The sequence below is a fragment of the Myotis yumanensis genome, unplaced genomic scaffold (genome assembly GCF_028538775.1).
Source record: "Myotis yumanensis isolate MYYU_CA2020_CCGP unplaced genomic scaffold, mMyoYum1.0.hap1 SCAF_2, whole genome shotgun sequence".
NCBI lineage: Eukaryota > Metazoa > Chordata > Mammalia > Chiroptera > Vespertilionidae > Myotis > Myotis yumanensis.
In genome coordinates, this window is record NW_027223753.1 from 9,751,338 (window position 1) to 9,766,839 (window position 15,502).

At 55.8% G+C, this 15,502-nt stretch overlaps 1 protein-coding gene across 2 annotated transcripts in view; it reads right to left on the reverse strand.

Moving 5' to 3' along the window:
• PADI2 (peptidyl arginine deiminase 2) overlaps positions 1–15,238 on the reverse strand; it is a 47,507-nt gene extending 32,269 nt beyond the window's left edge. For both annotated transcript variants that reach the window (XM_070404196.1, XM_070404195.1), the window contains exons 1-3: positions 15,092–15,238; positions 2,924–3,107; positions 1,687–1,759 (exon numbers count right to left, since the gene is read on the reverse strand). In XM_070404196.1, the coding sequence (XP_070260297.1) occupies positions 1,687–1,759; positions 2,924–3,107; positions 15,092–15,183 (349 nt within the window). In that variant the 5' untranslated portion in view covers positions 15,184–15,238. The remainder of the gene's footprint in view (positions 1–1,686; positions 1,760–2,923; positions 3,108–15,091) is intronic.
• Between the last annotated feature and the right edge of the window lie 264 nt (positions 15,239–15,502).

Below are 15,502 nucleotides of genomic sequence, written 5' to 3' on the forward strand. Positions count from 1 at the left end.
GGCGCGTTTGGTATCTTCTCGGGCGTCAGCACAAGCTTTGCCGTCTTTTGGGGCGAGGGGAAGTCCTGCCATCTATCCCGAGTCTGCCTTGCTTCGGTGAAGTCTTGCTAATGCTGCAGCCAGCCTCTGGGATCACCTCACTTCACAGGCCTCCGGCCGCTGCCCCTCCTGCCTACGTCCTCAGGTGTCCATCTCTGTGGGATTCGGTTTCCTTGGGCCGGTCATCCGAGATAACCTGGGGGCTATGCGTGCATGCTAGGTCCACCCCCCGTGCCTGCCCTCAGCTGCAGCTTGGTAAGCTCTAGTTTCCATCTCTCTAGGACCCTGAGGTTGTCCTGAGGACCCCACCCCAGGCTGGGCACCCCCTCGGTGTAGGAGGGACAGGGTGACCGGCACCCAAGCCCTTTGGGAATAAGCTGAGAAGCAGAAGACACTGCCGTTGAGCCTATTTTGGCAGCTAAAAGCACAGGCTGGAGAAGGAGGGGCTGGCCTGGGAACTAGCTGTGTTTTTTTTTCGGGGGGGGGGGGGGGGCGAGGTGCAGGCGGGGGTGAGTTCCAAGACCCCTGGAGAATACGAGATAAGGGAAAAGACTTGGCTTTCACAAACCACTTCCCAGGTGTGTGGCCTCAGGCAAGTTTTTGTTTGTTTTACTTGTCAAGAGCCTTGGTTTTCTCATCTGTGAAATGGGGACAACAGCAGTGTCTATCCTTGGAACAGTGGTAAGACCACTAAGATCATGACAGTAAGGCATCAAGTATTGGAGCCTGGCACACTGTAGGTGGCTTAATAAATGTCAGGTGTTTCTCCTCCTCCTCTTCCTCAAAGCCCCCAGCACGGTCCTGAACACAGAGTAGGTGTTCACTAAACGGAAGACACCAGTATCTCTCTCAAAGTACTCAGCCCGTAGTCAACACTCAACAGCTGGTGGTTCCCTCCCCAACCCCCTGCCAGGTAGCACCTGTCAATGTTAAACCACGGCTGGATGGGCAAATCATCCCCTGAAATATAATCACAGTGTATGATTTAAAAAATTTAAAAATACACATAATTAACATCCTAACTGCAGAAGAGTTGGAGGACGGAAGGTTCAGAAGACCACACCTCTGGGCCTTGCTGAGCCAGGCTGGGCTCCACCCAGGACAGGGGATTGCTGTGCAGTGGGGAAAACCTGGGAGGGAACAATCCTGAGTTCTGAACTCAACCTGCCACGGAGTTGCTGTGTGACTATGAGTGAGTCCCCTAACCTCTCTGGGCCTCACTGCTCTCACGAGTTACATGAAGGGCTTGAATGAGATGAGGTAAGGACCCAGGCTGCATCTCAGGGTCCAGGGAGGGTAAAGGAGTAGCTAGATTGTCAAGGACAGCACAGACTGTGGGCAGCCATCGCCCTCACTATGAGAGGCAAGCTCTTCTCCAGGCTGCCGGGGAGGGGGTGGGGGGAGGAACAGGCTTCTCCTGCCCCGTGATCCAGAGAGCCTGGGATGGGGACCCTGACATTGGGGTGAGTTGCTGGCAGAACACCCCCCACGCTAGTAGAGAAGGGCCTGGGCACCACTCCTCGGTCCTGCATTATTCAGAGGAAGCTCCGAGTGCCAGGTCTGCAGCATTGACAGCAGCCCACGTGCCGCTGAGAAGGGCGGCATGCCAGGTCCGGGGATGAGGCTCCCATAGCCTTGTCAACTCACCGATAGCTGTAAGGAAGAGCCCAGCCTGGTCGATGGGGCTGTTTCCCTCCTGCTCATAGTAGCTGACAGTGACCTTGGTAGGGAGGGCGTGCAGTGGGAGGGAGAGAAGAGCAGAGATCACTTATCTCAGGCAGGAAACTCTACAGTGACCACCCGCCCTGCCTTTCAGCTCATAGCCCGTCAAGCCAGCTTTTTCCAAACATCTGAACCCTCTCCTCCAGGAAGCACTCCTGGGTTGGTGGGCTGCTTCCCCCAGATTATCAAACTAGATAGGGGCTTCCCATCCTCTCAGAGTGCATCCAGGGTGCTGACTGCCCACCTGTGCCCCCTGGTATATCCTTCTGCCTGCGGGGTCCCTACATCTGCAACCAGGAGCAGGGCTGAGGTGGTTTCCCTTGGAAAAGGCCCAGCCCCATCACTGCCATGGGGCACATGAAGTTCATAACTAGAGAACCCAGTGGGCAGAGTCTGGTCTTGGCTTTACCACCTGGGCAAGTCACTTGGTGGCCTGGGCACCCAGCAGCCCATTTTATACATGATCAAAACAAGGACATCTGTGGCTGTCACTCCCAATGATTCTGATATGCCATCACTCAGCAGCCCGCAATTTTAACCTTCCACGAAGCTGTCATCCCCTGGTCAACACGGAGCTGTCCCCTGCAGTAGCCACTAGCCGCAGGTGGCTACTGAGCATTCTAAACGCGGCAAGTCCGGATGGAGATGTGCTGTACGTGTGAAACGCACACCCGATTTGGACTTGGGATAAAAGTAGAGTGTAAGCTACCTCATCAATGTTTTCCATGTTGATACCATGCCGAAACGATAATTTTGGTATATGTAGTTAAGTAAAATATATTATTAAAATTAAGTCCGCCTGTTTCTTTTTCTCCTTTTCATGTGGCTCCTAGGAAACGGAAAATGACACGTGTGGCTTGCATCTGTTTCTATGGGACAGCTCTGGTCTAGCCCAGTGGTCGGCAAACCGTGGCTCGTGAGCCACATGTGGCTCTTTGGCCCCTTGAGTGTGGCTCTTCCACAAAATACCGACTTCTGTGCATGGGCCATGAAGTTTCAATTGCACTGTACGTGTGCGCCCGCACGTGGTATTTTGTGGAAGAGTCACACTCAAGGGGCCAAAGAGCCACATGTGGCTCGCGAGCCGTGGTTTGCCGACCACAGGTCCAGCGCGGCCCCTGGCTCCCCCGACCCGGGGGGTGGACTTCCCCAGCCGGGGTACCTTGTCGCTGCTGGCCTCGGTGCTGGCCTGGCTCATGCTGAGCCGAAGCGTGGTGCTGGGCGAGAGAGGCCAGCGCTGCTTGCCGTTGGTGGCCACCTCCTCTGCCTGCCCGTCACACACCACCTCCACCCGCACGTGCTCCGAGCGCTTCAGGCTGAAGGTCTGGGCCCCCGCTGGGGCTGCGCTGCAGGGAGAGAGGAAAGCAGGTTAGGTGGGTCCCGGGGGCAGGTGGGACGGGAGGCTCAGGAGGAGACTCCTGGAGGCTGCAGGGACCTCTGAGGATGCCAGCTATACTGCCATCACCCTGTGGCAAAGAAGGCACTTGTTAAAATACAGATTCCTGGGCCAATCTTGTACCTACTGAATCAGAATGTTTGAGGGCGGGGGGGGGCCTGGGAATCTGAATTCTCAGCAAGCTTCCTGATGCTTCTGGTGGGCAGCCAGCTGTGGGGGCTCTGTGGCACCGTAGGGGTGGATGCCTGAGGCCCAGGCGAAGAATGAATTCGCTTCCAAGGCAGCACTAAGCCTAGACCCTGTCTCCCACCCTCCTCATCCGATATGTGAGCTGGAGGCCAGAAGAACTCAGATGAAGGCCAGGAGGCGGTCATCCAAGTGCTGGGTTTGCACAGGGATGGAGCCTGGAACGTGGGCCCTGCAGGGGCAGGAGTGAGCTGGCTTTGCCACAGCTTCCCGCCGCAGCTTCCACAGCTCGGAGTCCCCTCCTCTGAGTCATTCCTTGGGGTTCCAGAGTGGTTTTCTATTGAGAGGGAAACACTTGGAATTTCTTGAAAAGCCATCAAGATTTCAGGGCAGGAAACAAACAGGTTTGGTCCAGTTGCCATGGACTGAATGTTTGTGTCCCCCCCAAATTCACATATCGAAGCCCTAACCCCCAATGCGACTGTATTTGAAGATAGGACATTTAGAACATACTTAAGGTTAAATGAAGTCATGAGAGTGAGGGTCTTCTTATAAGAATTGGTTGCCTTTTAAGGGGAGGAGGGAGAGATTTCTCCATGCACATGAGAAGGGCCATGTTAGCACACAGTGAGAAGGCGGCTGGCTGCAAGCCAGGAAGAGAGTCCTCACCAGAACCTGAGGGTGCTGGCACTCCGATCTCAGACTTCCAGCCCCAGAACTGTGAGAATATGAATTTCTGCTTGTAGGCCACCCAGCCATGGTATTTTGTTACAGCAGCGCAAGCTGCCTAAGACACTAGCTTAAGGGGAGGTAACAGGAAGGACAAAGAGGCTAGGCGAGAAAGGTGCCTAAGGCTGATGGTTTTGCTAAATCCAGTTTATGGTCTGAAGGTTCCCAAAGGTCAAAGAGGGCTCAGAGGGATTTAGGTGGAATTCTCATGGGATTTGGGACTAAGACGAACGAACACGTGTCTGCCTCAAGGGCGTATCTGCTATTTTGAGGGCCTGGTGCTCCTGGTACCAGAATAGTTCTCCACTATGGGCTGGGCATTACAATCATCAGGGGTGCTGTTGAAATCCTCAGGGTTTATTTTAAGGCTACAGACCTATGGATCCCATCCCTGGAGAGTCTGGCTGGCAGAGCTGAGGTGTGGCTGGGGCGGCTGAAGGTGTGAACAGTGGCCAGGGTTGAATGAGACATTTAGACCAATGGCTCTCAAAGTTCAGCAGCAGCAGCAGCAGCAGCACCTGGAGGGCTTGCCAAGATACTGACTGCTGGGCCCTTCCTCCGAGTTTCGGATTCAGTAGGTCTGGGGTGAGGCCTGAGAATGTGCACTTCTACTGTGTTTTCAGGAACTGCTGGTGCTGCTGGCCAAGAGGCTAGAGTTTGGGAACCCCTGGTCTAGATGTTCAGCAGTGCCGTCTGGTGGGTAGAGCCCTGGGTGGTCACTGTGGTGAGCGTGAATCTGCAGAAGCCACCATGCAGGGCCTCTGTGACCTGGGTCCGACGATAGGGGCTCCTGGCAGGAGAGAAGTGGGCAAGGATCCGGCAGCTCATACTCATCGCTGGGAAAGGAGCTCCCTAAGGAACCGCAAGGCCACTAAAATTCTTGTCCATCTACCCTCTAAATTCCCAGCCTATCGTGGGCACACTGGGCTGAGCTGAGGCTGGACGCCTGTTGGCCAGGTGTGGGTACACGTGTATGATGCTTTTAGGCGGCACGCGGATGAGCATTTTAAAAGATGCATGTACCTATTAAATGTGTTATCTTTTTAAGGCAATCGATAAAGGCTTGCTACGTATGGCAATGATATAAGATCCATTTAAAACGAAGTTAGAAGAAAACTGTGAGTCAATTTAAAGAAAACTGTTAATAGCACAATAGGTGCAATATGGTTTTGCTAAAAATCACAAGAGCTTGGGCAATCGTGGGCTCCGTCCTGGGAAATATTCCTCGAGTGCAAGTCCCTGCTGTGACCACCAACCTCCTGGGTGGCCTGGAGCAAGGTGCTGCTCTCTCTGATTCATCAAGTGCGAATTGAGTGAACGGGACCAGGTCCAGGGCTAAGGTCCGAGGTTCTAAAAAGCTGGGGTCCTCTCTGCTGGATCCCCCACTTCAACTAGAGCCACTGTCATTCCACCTGGCTTTATATGTTGGGTTTCTGCATACAATTCTATTTAGAAAAAAATGCTTTATAAACTTGCAGGGCAGGATGTTGGTTTCGGACCCAGACTGGCAACAGTTAGTGCTATAAGTGATGCTTCCCGCTGCCTTCTTTCCCCGCTCCCGGCCAGGGAGACGCTGGGGGAGGCCCAGAGGCTCAGGGGGTTAACGCCTGGCCCACACTAAAGCTCCAGGGCCCCACACCCTCCTACTACCCAGCACCAGCCCTGCTCCGAGTGAGCAAACAGCTATTCTTGGAGCAGCCCTGGCAGAAGCAACAAAGGCGCCCATTGTCTAAGGCGGATCCTGTTGGCTGCCTGCCTTCCCAGAAGAACCTCTCAGAACCCCCCCCTCCGCCCCCCCCCCCCCCCCCCAGGAACCAGAGAGCCAGGGGCGGTGGGCGCCTCTGCTGTCCCTGGGGGCTGCAGGGAGGCGCCCAGGACAGTATCCAGGGCAAGGGAGTGGGGTTGTTGGAGGTGGCTGTGATCTCCTGCTTATGGGATAGCAGCAAAGATAAGCATAGTGTGGACAGAAGGACCGGCTGCTGCGTCCTGGGACCTCCTCTACTCTGCCCACCACTGTATCCCAGCGCCCAGCACGCGGCCATACTCACTATAGACTTTGGGAATAAATGAATGAATGAAGCCACCCTTCTTGGCTTCCCAAACTCTGCAACTGGAGTGACTCAAAAAACAAACAAACAAAAAACCAGGTCACTCGCCTGCTTGAAATTATGCAGAGGCGCCCCAGTGCCGACCCGTACAATAAAACCCGAACTCTTTAGCCCGGAATTCACTCAGCGGCATTTCACCACTACGTCTCAGCTCGACTCTCCAGACTCATTTTCTGCAACTCCTTCCAACCTCTCCACTGCCTGCACTGCTCCATGTCACCGTGCTTGTTGCATACGCTGTTCCTGCTCCCTGCAATACTTCTCCCTGAATTCTCTGCCTGGCAACGGTCCCTCCCTACGTGAAGACACAGTTTAGTGGGTTTGTCCCCATGTTTATTTTCCCCTGTGGCTGTTAGCTCCTTGGAGATAGGGGCTGTCTTTCTTTTTGTTTCAGCATCTGGCCTAGTGCAGGCATTCAGTAAATAGAAATATTTGCTGCAGGAAGGGCTGGAAGAGGAGGGCTTGTCATTCACGCCACATGTGTTTATTGAGCACTTACTATGTGCCAGGTACAGTTCTAGGTGCTGGGAGCAGATTGACAAAAAACATTTCCGTCCTGACCAGTTTGGCTCAGTGGGTAGAGCGTCGGCCTGTGGACTGAAGGGTCCCAGGTTCAATTCCGGTCAAGGGCATGTACCTTGGTTGCAGGCACATCCCCAGTGGGGAGCGTGCAGGAGGGAGCTGATCGATGTTTCTCTCTCATTGATGTTTCTGACTATCCCTCTCCCTTCCTCTCTGTAAAAAATCAATAAAATATATTTAAAAAAAAACACATTTCCTAGACGCATGGAGCATATATTCTAGTGGAAGAGAAAGACTTTCAATGAATTACACAATTGACTGTGTGTTTACAGCTGTGGTCATTACTATAAAGGAGACGTATGGTGTGGCTGAGGCCCTGACCGGGGAGTCAAGGAAGGGTTCCTGGAGGAAGTGGCATTTGAGCGAAGATCTACACTTTCCCCTCTGAAGGAAAGACAAGAATTAATAACCAGTGTTTCTTAATCTGAGCATGTGTCAGCATGCGCCGGAGGACCTGTTAAGATATAGGTTGGTGGCCAGCCACAGAGCTTCTGATTCAGCAGGGTTGGGCTGGGACCTGAGGAACTGCATTTCTTCCCCTCCTCCAATTTCACAGAGGAACACTGGACAAACAGAATTGTGTGTATTTGAAGTGTCCGACGTGATGATTTGAGACACACGTACGCTGTGAATGAGAACAGGCGTTGCTAACAAGCTCCCAGGAGAGGCTGGTGCTGCTGGTCTGGGGGCCACAGCTTGAGAACCACTGACTCGGACAGAGCGAGGAGGGGAAGCAGGGCAGACGTTTCCAAGCAGCCAGGACAGCAGGGCGAGGGTTTGAAAAGGACATTTGCCCAGCGCGTGGGAGAAGCTGGAAGGAGGTCTGTGAGTTTGGAGTTGGTGAGCCGGAGGAGGGGAGGAGTGGGAGGAGAGATCACGGCGAGGAGCTGGCCTTTCTCCTGAGAGCATGAATGCTTCAAAGCGGGGGGTGGCAATTGTTTCTGCGCTGTAGGCAGATGGCCCAGGGTGCAGGGTGGGGGACGGATTTCAGGAGAGCGACACCGGGATGAGGGAAACAGCAAGAAGGCCACTGCAGCTGTCCAGGTGAGCGACGGTGGTGGTCTCGGACCAGGTGGTGGCCATGGAAATGGAGATAAATGGCTGGTTGGTTGGTGTCAAAGGATCTTTGAGCAAGGCTGGAAAGCAGTGTCAGACGTAGAAGAGGGATGTTCACTGAGCCCACCCCAGGGAATTCTGGGCTTTCTGACTTAACATCTGCCTAGCTTCACAGCTGCCGGGAGCTACCCAGTCTCGGTGGCTTCACCCAGTCAGTGGTCAGGGTCACCGGTGTGGCCTTGCAGGCGGGGGTAGCTCACTCAGCCCCAGGCTTGGGCACGGCTTGCCTGCTCCTCGCTGGCGTCTGGCTCTCAGCTTGTCCACCTGCCTGAGCCTCATTAACACCAACCGGGCTCAGCTGCACAGTGACCCCGGCTCCTGGCAGCCTGAGCACGACGTCCTGTCCTCAGGTCTCTGCAGGAGTCTGAGGGGGGTGTGGGTGCCAGCCTGGCATGCAACCCCAGGTGAGCCCCCTCAAGGTGAGGGGTTGGGGAGGGAGGCAAGGCGGTGGCTGGGTTTGAGGTGGGTGGCTGCTTCTAGACAGGAATTGGGGGCAACCATGACGTCTGCCTTCAGCCAGCCTCCCTCTCTGCTTGGTAACCTCAGCAGCCTCTCTCTAGTCTAGGCACTGGTGCCTCCTGCTGCCCCGGGTCCTCTCCTTAGGGAAGAAACAATGTACTCTATGGTCACTGTCTCCCCAGACACCATTGATGACTCCCCACTGCCTACAGAACAAAGTCCATCGCCTGAGCCTGCCATTCAAAACCCTGATCTGAGCTTACTGAGTCTCCAGCTTTATCTTCCATGACACTTGAACTCTGCCCTTTCGGCCCCAATGTGCCCCATGTTTCCTGCTGGGCACCCCCGCGTCTGCATAGCATGTCCTGATCACACTGTGAACACCCGTCCCTTCTGCATCTTGGTTGCCACTTCTTCCAGGAAGTCTTCCCTGATCCATCAGTCAGGACTCATCTTTCCCTCCCTTTGCTGGTGCCTCAAACAACACTTAAAATGTTCAGCATTTCTCTCTCATGAGCATTATGAACTCTTTGAGGCCATATCTCATTATTGTTTGATTTAATAATATCTAATGAACCCAATACTAACTCATGATAACTACTTATGAGTATTTATTAGGTTCCAGGCACTGTTCCAGGCCCTGTTCCAGCCGCTGGGCCTACATGATATCAGTCCATCCTTTCGATAACCCCATGAAGCCAGTATTAATGTCATCCCATTTTACAGATGAGCATGTTGAGGCCCACAGAGGGCAAACCCTTGAAATAAGTCTCAGGGCCAGTATGGCAGAAGGTGAGGTCAGCTCTAAGCCTGGCTGCTCCCTCCCTGAGATACCTAGTTGGGGACGGGGTGAGTGGCAAGCCTGGCTCAGGACAGGGTCAAATGAGAAGCTCTTTGGAGCTTCTAGAGCAGCGGTTCTCAACCTGTGGGTCGTGACCCCTTTGGCGGTTAAACAACCCTTTCACAGGGGTCGCCTAAGACCACCCTGCATATCAGATATTTACATTACGATTCATAAAAGTAGCAACATTACAGTTATGAAGTAGCAACGAAAATAATTTTATGGTTGGATCACAACATGAGGAACTGTATTTAAAGGGCCAGAAGGTTGAGAACCACTGCTCTAGAGCCCCCTACTTATTTCTCATGTGGGGGTCAGAGGCCCAGAAAGGGGACAGCAAAGGCTGGCTTCTGCCCTGGGCTCTTGGGTTAATGACTGAGGCTTGAACTAGTCAAAATTCCTGGGCAGAGGGTCTGGCATGGCTGGGCAGGACAGAGCTGCCTCTGAAAACCGGCCTCCCCCAAAGTGTAGCAGGTGTGCCTGTCCAGCTGGGGGGTGGGCACCGGGGTGAGCCCCTGCTACTGTGCTCCCATCATGACTCCGGGCCCTGTGGGCAGGAAGGAAGGCTCTCGGAGACCCCAGCTGTGCAGGGGGCTGTGGGCTCGATCCACAGGGTGCCCGGTCCTCTGGGGGACCTCACCGCTCTCTGAGAATGAGCTTGAAACCTGAGCCTGGAGCAGCTCCTGGCAGGGCCTCCTGTTCAGGGTTGAGGGCTCTGGGTGCTGTTGTGATTTATGGGGCCGCCTGACTTGGCCTGATTCCCCTGCCCATCATTTTCTCAGGAGCAGGTGCTGCTCTGGCCAAGGTCGGCCACATGCCCCGACCTTCCACGGGCCCACCCAACGGAGTCTGTCCCTTGCAGTGGGGGTGAAGAGCTCAGCCCAATGACAAGCCAGTCCACACACATCACAGGCTGCACATCGTTTGTTTGTTCATTCATTCATTCACTCAACTAAGAAGCCCTTCATTGACTTAGGGGCTGGAGGGGCACGGGAACCAGCAAGGCAGTGAGCATGGAGGGGGGACACACCTAAAGCACAAGTCCCCAAAGGCAGCCACTGGCAGCGCAGTCAGGGGCCTGGGCTCTGTGCTGCCACCATGTCAGCTGTGTCACCTTGGACAGACATTCCTTACCTCCGTTTCCCTGACTATAAGAGGGAGCAATAATAGCACTAACTCCTTAAGTTGTTATGAAGTTTAAACACATGTAAATTATTAAATATGAATAAGATGACTATGCAAGGTGCTGAGAAGGCTGCCTGGTTCAAAAGAGGTGCTAACTAAATGTTAGCTAGGAACGTGCAGTAAGTAATAAGATCTGCAAAGAAAAACCACAGTAGTGAGGTACAGAGTGCCTGGGGCTCGGGGAAGGGCACCATGACATGCTGGTGGAGGTGACATTGAGCTGAGACGTGGTGGGTGGATGTCAGGCTTGCAGAGGCCTGGAGGATGGTGCTCCAGGCAGAGGGACCAGCACGCAAGGCCCTGCGGTGGGAGTGAGCTCGGTGCACTCCAGGGCTCACAGCGTCCCAAAGCCCATGTGGCCGGAGCGGAGTTTGTGCTGGAGAGTTGGCAGGAGAAAAATCAGTGAGGCAGGGCCTGGCACTCTATGGGGAGGGGAGACCACGGCACCCCAAGTCCCCATGGCTTCAGACAGGATCACAGACCCTCCCTGGCCTTTGTCCTAAGGATACTTTCTAAACACACCAACCAAGAGCCAGAGGGAGGAAGTCTGGGAGCGAGTCGAGGGAGCGAGATGGGGACGGGATACATATCGCACTCTTCCTGGCTTCCTCAGCGTTTTACTGAGCCAACGTCTAGGAACTTCTGCCCTGGCACCCTCTTTCCATCTTCTGCCAGAGAGTGAGGGGCAAGGCCCCACTGAGAAAGTGACTGGTCAGCCCGTGCCTTGGGGTTTCCTGGGGAAGGGGACAGGGATCACCTCCTACCTCCTACCTCACGGGCTCATCCTGAGGTCAAATGTAACCAGACGACTGCCCTGCAGGGGCAAGAGACAACTGTTAACACCTACTCTGCCCTGGAGCTCCTGCAGGGTCAGGGCACAGCCCCTGGCCTCTCCCCACCAGGGACTGGGGGTAGCTGCCCAGTCGGGAACCCTGAGCCTGCGCTGTTCAGTACAGTGGCCACCAGTGACAGGCGGCTGTGGAGCATCTGAGATGCGGTTACTGCACTGAGACGTGACATGACGCGACGCAATGCGATGCGATGGAAGAAGCCGAGGGAAGGACAGGCGGAGCTGTCTCCCTGGTGGTTTGTGGGTCAGTGGGAGAGCCGGGCAGTGTGTGATCCGCCGTCACTTTACTCCAAGGCTGCCCTTTCTCCAGTCTCTCCAGGCTCCACGGGTGTCCCTGGCTCCCGCTCAGGAAAGCATCACTCACCAGAGATGGTGAAACCAACCTGGGACACCACTCCCTTCGCGCCCGCACTCCCGCTTCAAGACACAATCAGAGGGGACTCAGGCCAGGCCCAGCGAAGAAGCGATGGCCAGGTAAAGAGACCATGGGGGGGGGGGGGCGTTCGGGGATTGGGTGGACAAGGTATGCAGAGGCCAGACTGTGATAAGTGCACGTGAGAGCAGGGAAGGAAACAGCAAGTATCTTCAACGACTATCTCAACGTACATCGCCACAAAAAGAATCGCACTTCCCTCTTTCTGTGCATCTGCTCAGAGCTTGCGGAGACTAGCACTTGGAATGTGGCTGGGTCAGGGCATCCGTCCCCAAAGGGGCCAGTTTTGCTGGGAGAGGGTGGTGGGTTGTAGGGTCTGCTGGGGATGAGGAAGGCGAGGGCCCTGCTGTGTGTGTATCTCGGGAAAGGGGGGCCCAGGGCCCTTGGGAAAGGGCGGAGGAGCTAAGGCCTGTTCCCTTCTGTCTGTGACTCAGAAGGAGTGAGGAGTCAGGATACCAGTCCCTAACTAACTGGGCCCAGGGTCCACCAGGCCTTGTCCTTTGGGGTCTCTTTGGGGACCCTGGGGGGCAGCACCTGGGGATTTGAGTCAGGACCTTTGTCTGGGTCAGGGGGGACGCAGTTGGAAGGGGAGGGTTGAAAGCAGATGGGTGAGGTCTCTGGGGGCAGAGGGATCATGGCCCAGGCAGAGGGTGGAAGAGACACTGGCTGAGAGGGTTATCCAGTTCAACCTGGGTCACACAGGCTAGAGTGGAGGTTGAGTAAGAGTCTGAGTCAGACAGAACTGGACCTGAGTCCTAAGTGAGGTTGGGCCAATGGCTTCATCTCTTTGAGCCTCACTCTCCTCATCTACAAAATGGGTTGATCCCAGCAGGACCTCCAGGTCTATGGGGAGGAAGGTGGCAGGTAATGCATTTGGTTCATAAGAGCTTACTCATATCCCCTGCTGTTATTAGTACTGACAGGAGCTCTCACCACTACAGAAATAGGAGTAACAATAGTAGTTACAGCCCAGGCTCTTTAGTTCCTGAAGGGGCTTCTTTTCTTTTCTTTTTTTAAAAAAATATACTTTATTGATTTTTTACAGAGAGGAAGGGAGAGGGATAGAGAGTTAGAAACATTGATGAGAGAGAAGCATCGATCAGCTGCCTCCTGCACACCCCCTATTGGGGATGTGCCCGCAACCAAGGTACATGCCCTTGACCGGAATCGAACCTGGGACCCTTCAGTCCCCAGGCCGACGCTCTATCCAGTGAGCCAAACCAGCCAGGGCAAGGGGCTTCTTTTCTGATCGTCACAACGGGGGACAGCTACTGGCATCTCGGGGTCAGATGCCAGGGATGCTGCCAAAACATCCTACGATGCACGGGACAGTCCCTACCACAACGAAGTCTCTGGCCCACAATGCGACAGCGCCAAGGCTGAGAAACCCTGCGGAGGCCTGCGCTGTTCAGCAGGGTGGCCACCCGCGACAGGTGGCTGTGAAGCGTCTGAGATGCGGTTACCGCTCTGGGATGTGATGTGCGTATAGAATACACACTGAATTCCAAAGACTTCATATGAAAAAGAGGTTGCAAACGACCTAATACATAATTGTTATATTGATTACGAACTGAAATGCTAATATTTTTGCACATAGTGGCTTCAATAAAGTGTATCACGAACATTAATTTCACCTATTTATTTTAACCTTAAAAATGTGGCGACTGGAAAATGGAAAATGACCCGAGGTTCTGTTCTCGGCTGGCACTCTCCTGCGCTGGGCAGTGCCGGTCTAGACCGCACCTCTTTCAGCTGGGGGGGGCGGGGGGGGGGGGGAGTCTTAGTGAAGTGTGGGTGGGAGGTGTGGGTCATTGTGGCTGTGACTGATTTCTTGAGAAAGAACAAAGATGAGTTCACACCTCCCACACCCCCTCCCCCCAATTAGGCTGGGCCCCCCTTCTTTGCTCCCCACCCCCCACTGGAGGTACCCTGCCAGCCTTCCAGGCTGCATCCAGGGAATAAACAGGCGGGTATGGTAACAGCAGCGGCTTGGAGGCTTGAGCGTCCTGGCTCCCAGCCGGCTCCCTGGCAGTGCCCAGTTCAGGATGGGGGTTGGGAAAAGAGGAGCTCCCCCAGGCCACCGAGGACTGGGCTGCACCCCACTGCTATGTTGTGACCCTCAGAAACCACCCTGAGATTCACATGTGGGACAATTGAGGCCGGGGCAGCTGAGTGGGGAGGGTTCCTGGTCTGCAGTGAGCAGGAAGGAGCCTGGGGCTTGATGGTGTCCCCGTGGCCAGTGCCTGCTGAGGTGGCAGGAGGCTGGCTGGGCAGCGTTGCCAGGGCCCTGAAGGGGACAGAGAGACCGGGCTGGGGAGGGTGTGTGGGGGACACAGGGATGGGGAATGGTGGGGGCCTGAGAGAGGCAGGGCGCTCCAGGTGACAATGATTTGGGAGCAATAAGCCACAAGGGCACCTCCAGCTCAGTTCAAGGCACAGAGATGTTAGGGGACCCATCCCAAAGATATCGGCGCGGGGTCCCACCTCAGTCCTGCGTGCTCCCTGCTCTCAGCACAGAGCCCTGCCCCCTGGCAACGCATGATCCTTGGACTCCCCACCGTTTCATTGACATCAGTCACACCCTCACCAGGCCCACCTCACACACTGTAGGGAGATGGATCATTCGACTTGGCTGCTTCCTGGGAGTTGGGGGAGGTTGGGGGAGGTGGGGCCCTGACCTCAATTCCCCCACCCCTCTTTCTGCTGTCTCAGAAATCCTGCACCCACCAAGTTCACGGACAGGAGAAGGGTGGGGGACAGGTCCCCAGTAGGGGCATTCTTCTGACAAAAGACCCCACCTCCGCACCCTCAGCGGTGTGGGACAAGGTCCCTCCTGGACCCCAGGGTGAAGTCAAGGGAAGGCATTTGGGGACATGGAGCCCACAGCCAGTGCCCAAAAAGAGCAGCCCCCACAGGGTGAAACCGGAGTCTGAGCACCCCCCAAGGGCCAGAGTCCGCCCCAGGGCAGCTCCCAGCAAATCCCAGAGGAAGCTCAGCTGAGCTGGGAGTGGGTGAGGTGGAGAGTGAGGGGCTCAGGGAACAGGGGGGCATAAGGGAGAAGGGTGGCTCTGAGGGGAGAGTGGGGAAGTGAAAGGGGGAGGACGGTGGGGAGGCGGAGGGGGTGCTGAGGTCATCCTGGGTGCTGGAGAGGGCCGAAGACTGGGGTGCAGGGGAGGGGGCCTGAGAAAGAGGCAGCGAGGGCGCCGGGGCTGTGCTGGGGTGTCTAGGAGGGTCTCCGGATTTCGGGGAGGCTGATACAAGGTTTGGGGCTGTCAGGTTTCTCTTAGGTTTTCTGGGCGCGGGATGAAGGGCAGCTCAGGTTGGAGCAAGGCTGTCGGGTCCCGCGTCCCGGGAGGTTATCGGGAGGGAATCGGGACATCTGGGGCCGAGATCTCCCGCGGGGCCCGGCTCCGAGGTGGTCGGGCAGACGCGGGGACCTGCTCACCTGTAGACGTCGGTCCAGAGGTGCGTGCCCAGCACGTACACGGCCTCCACGCGGCTCCCGTACTGCAGCCGCACCGTCCGCTCGCGCAGCATCTTCCCGCAGTGCCGGCCCCGCGCGGGTGCCGGAAGGTCCGGGCGCCTGAAGCACCTGCACAGGTGAGCCCGCTGCAGCCGCCGGCGGGGCCGCTGCTCCGCGCACCCTTATTCGGCCGCCGGTGGGCGGGGCGTGGGCGGGGCGGTCTGCTGGCTCCTCTCCGTTGGGCGGAGGGCCCGTCAGTCAACCACGACCACGCCCTCAACTCCTCCGCGTCCCCCTGGTGGCGGCGAGGAGATCAGCTGAGACCAATTTGCTCCTTTCCGGTGTCTGACTTAGTCATTCATTCAACACGCTTTCAGCGGGCTCCCCGCCGCT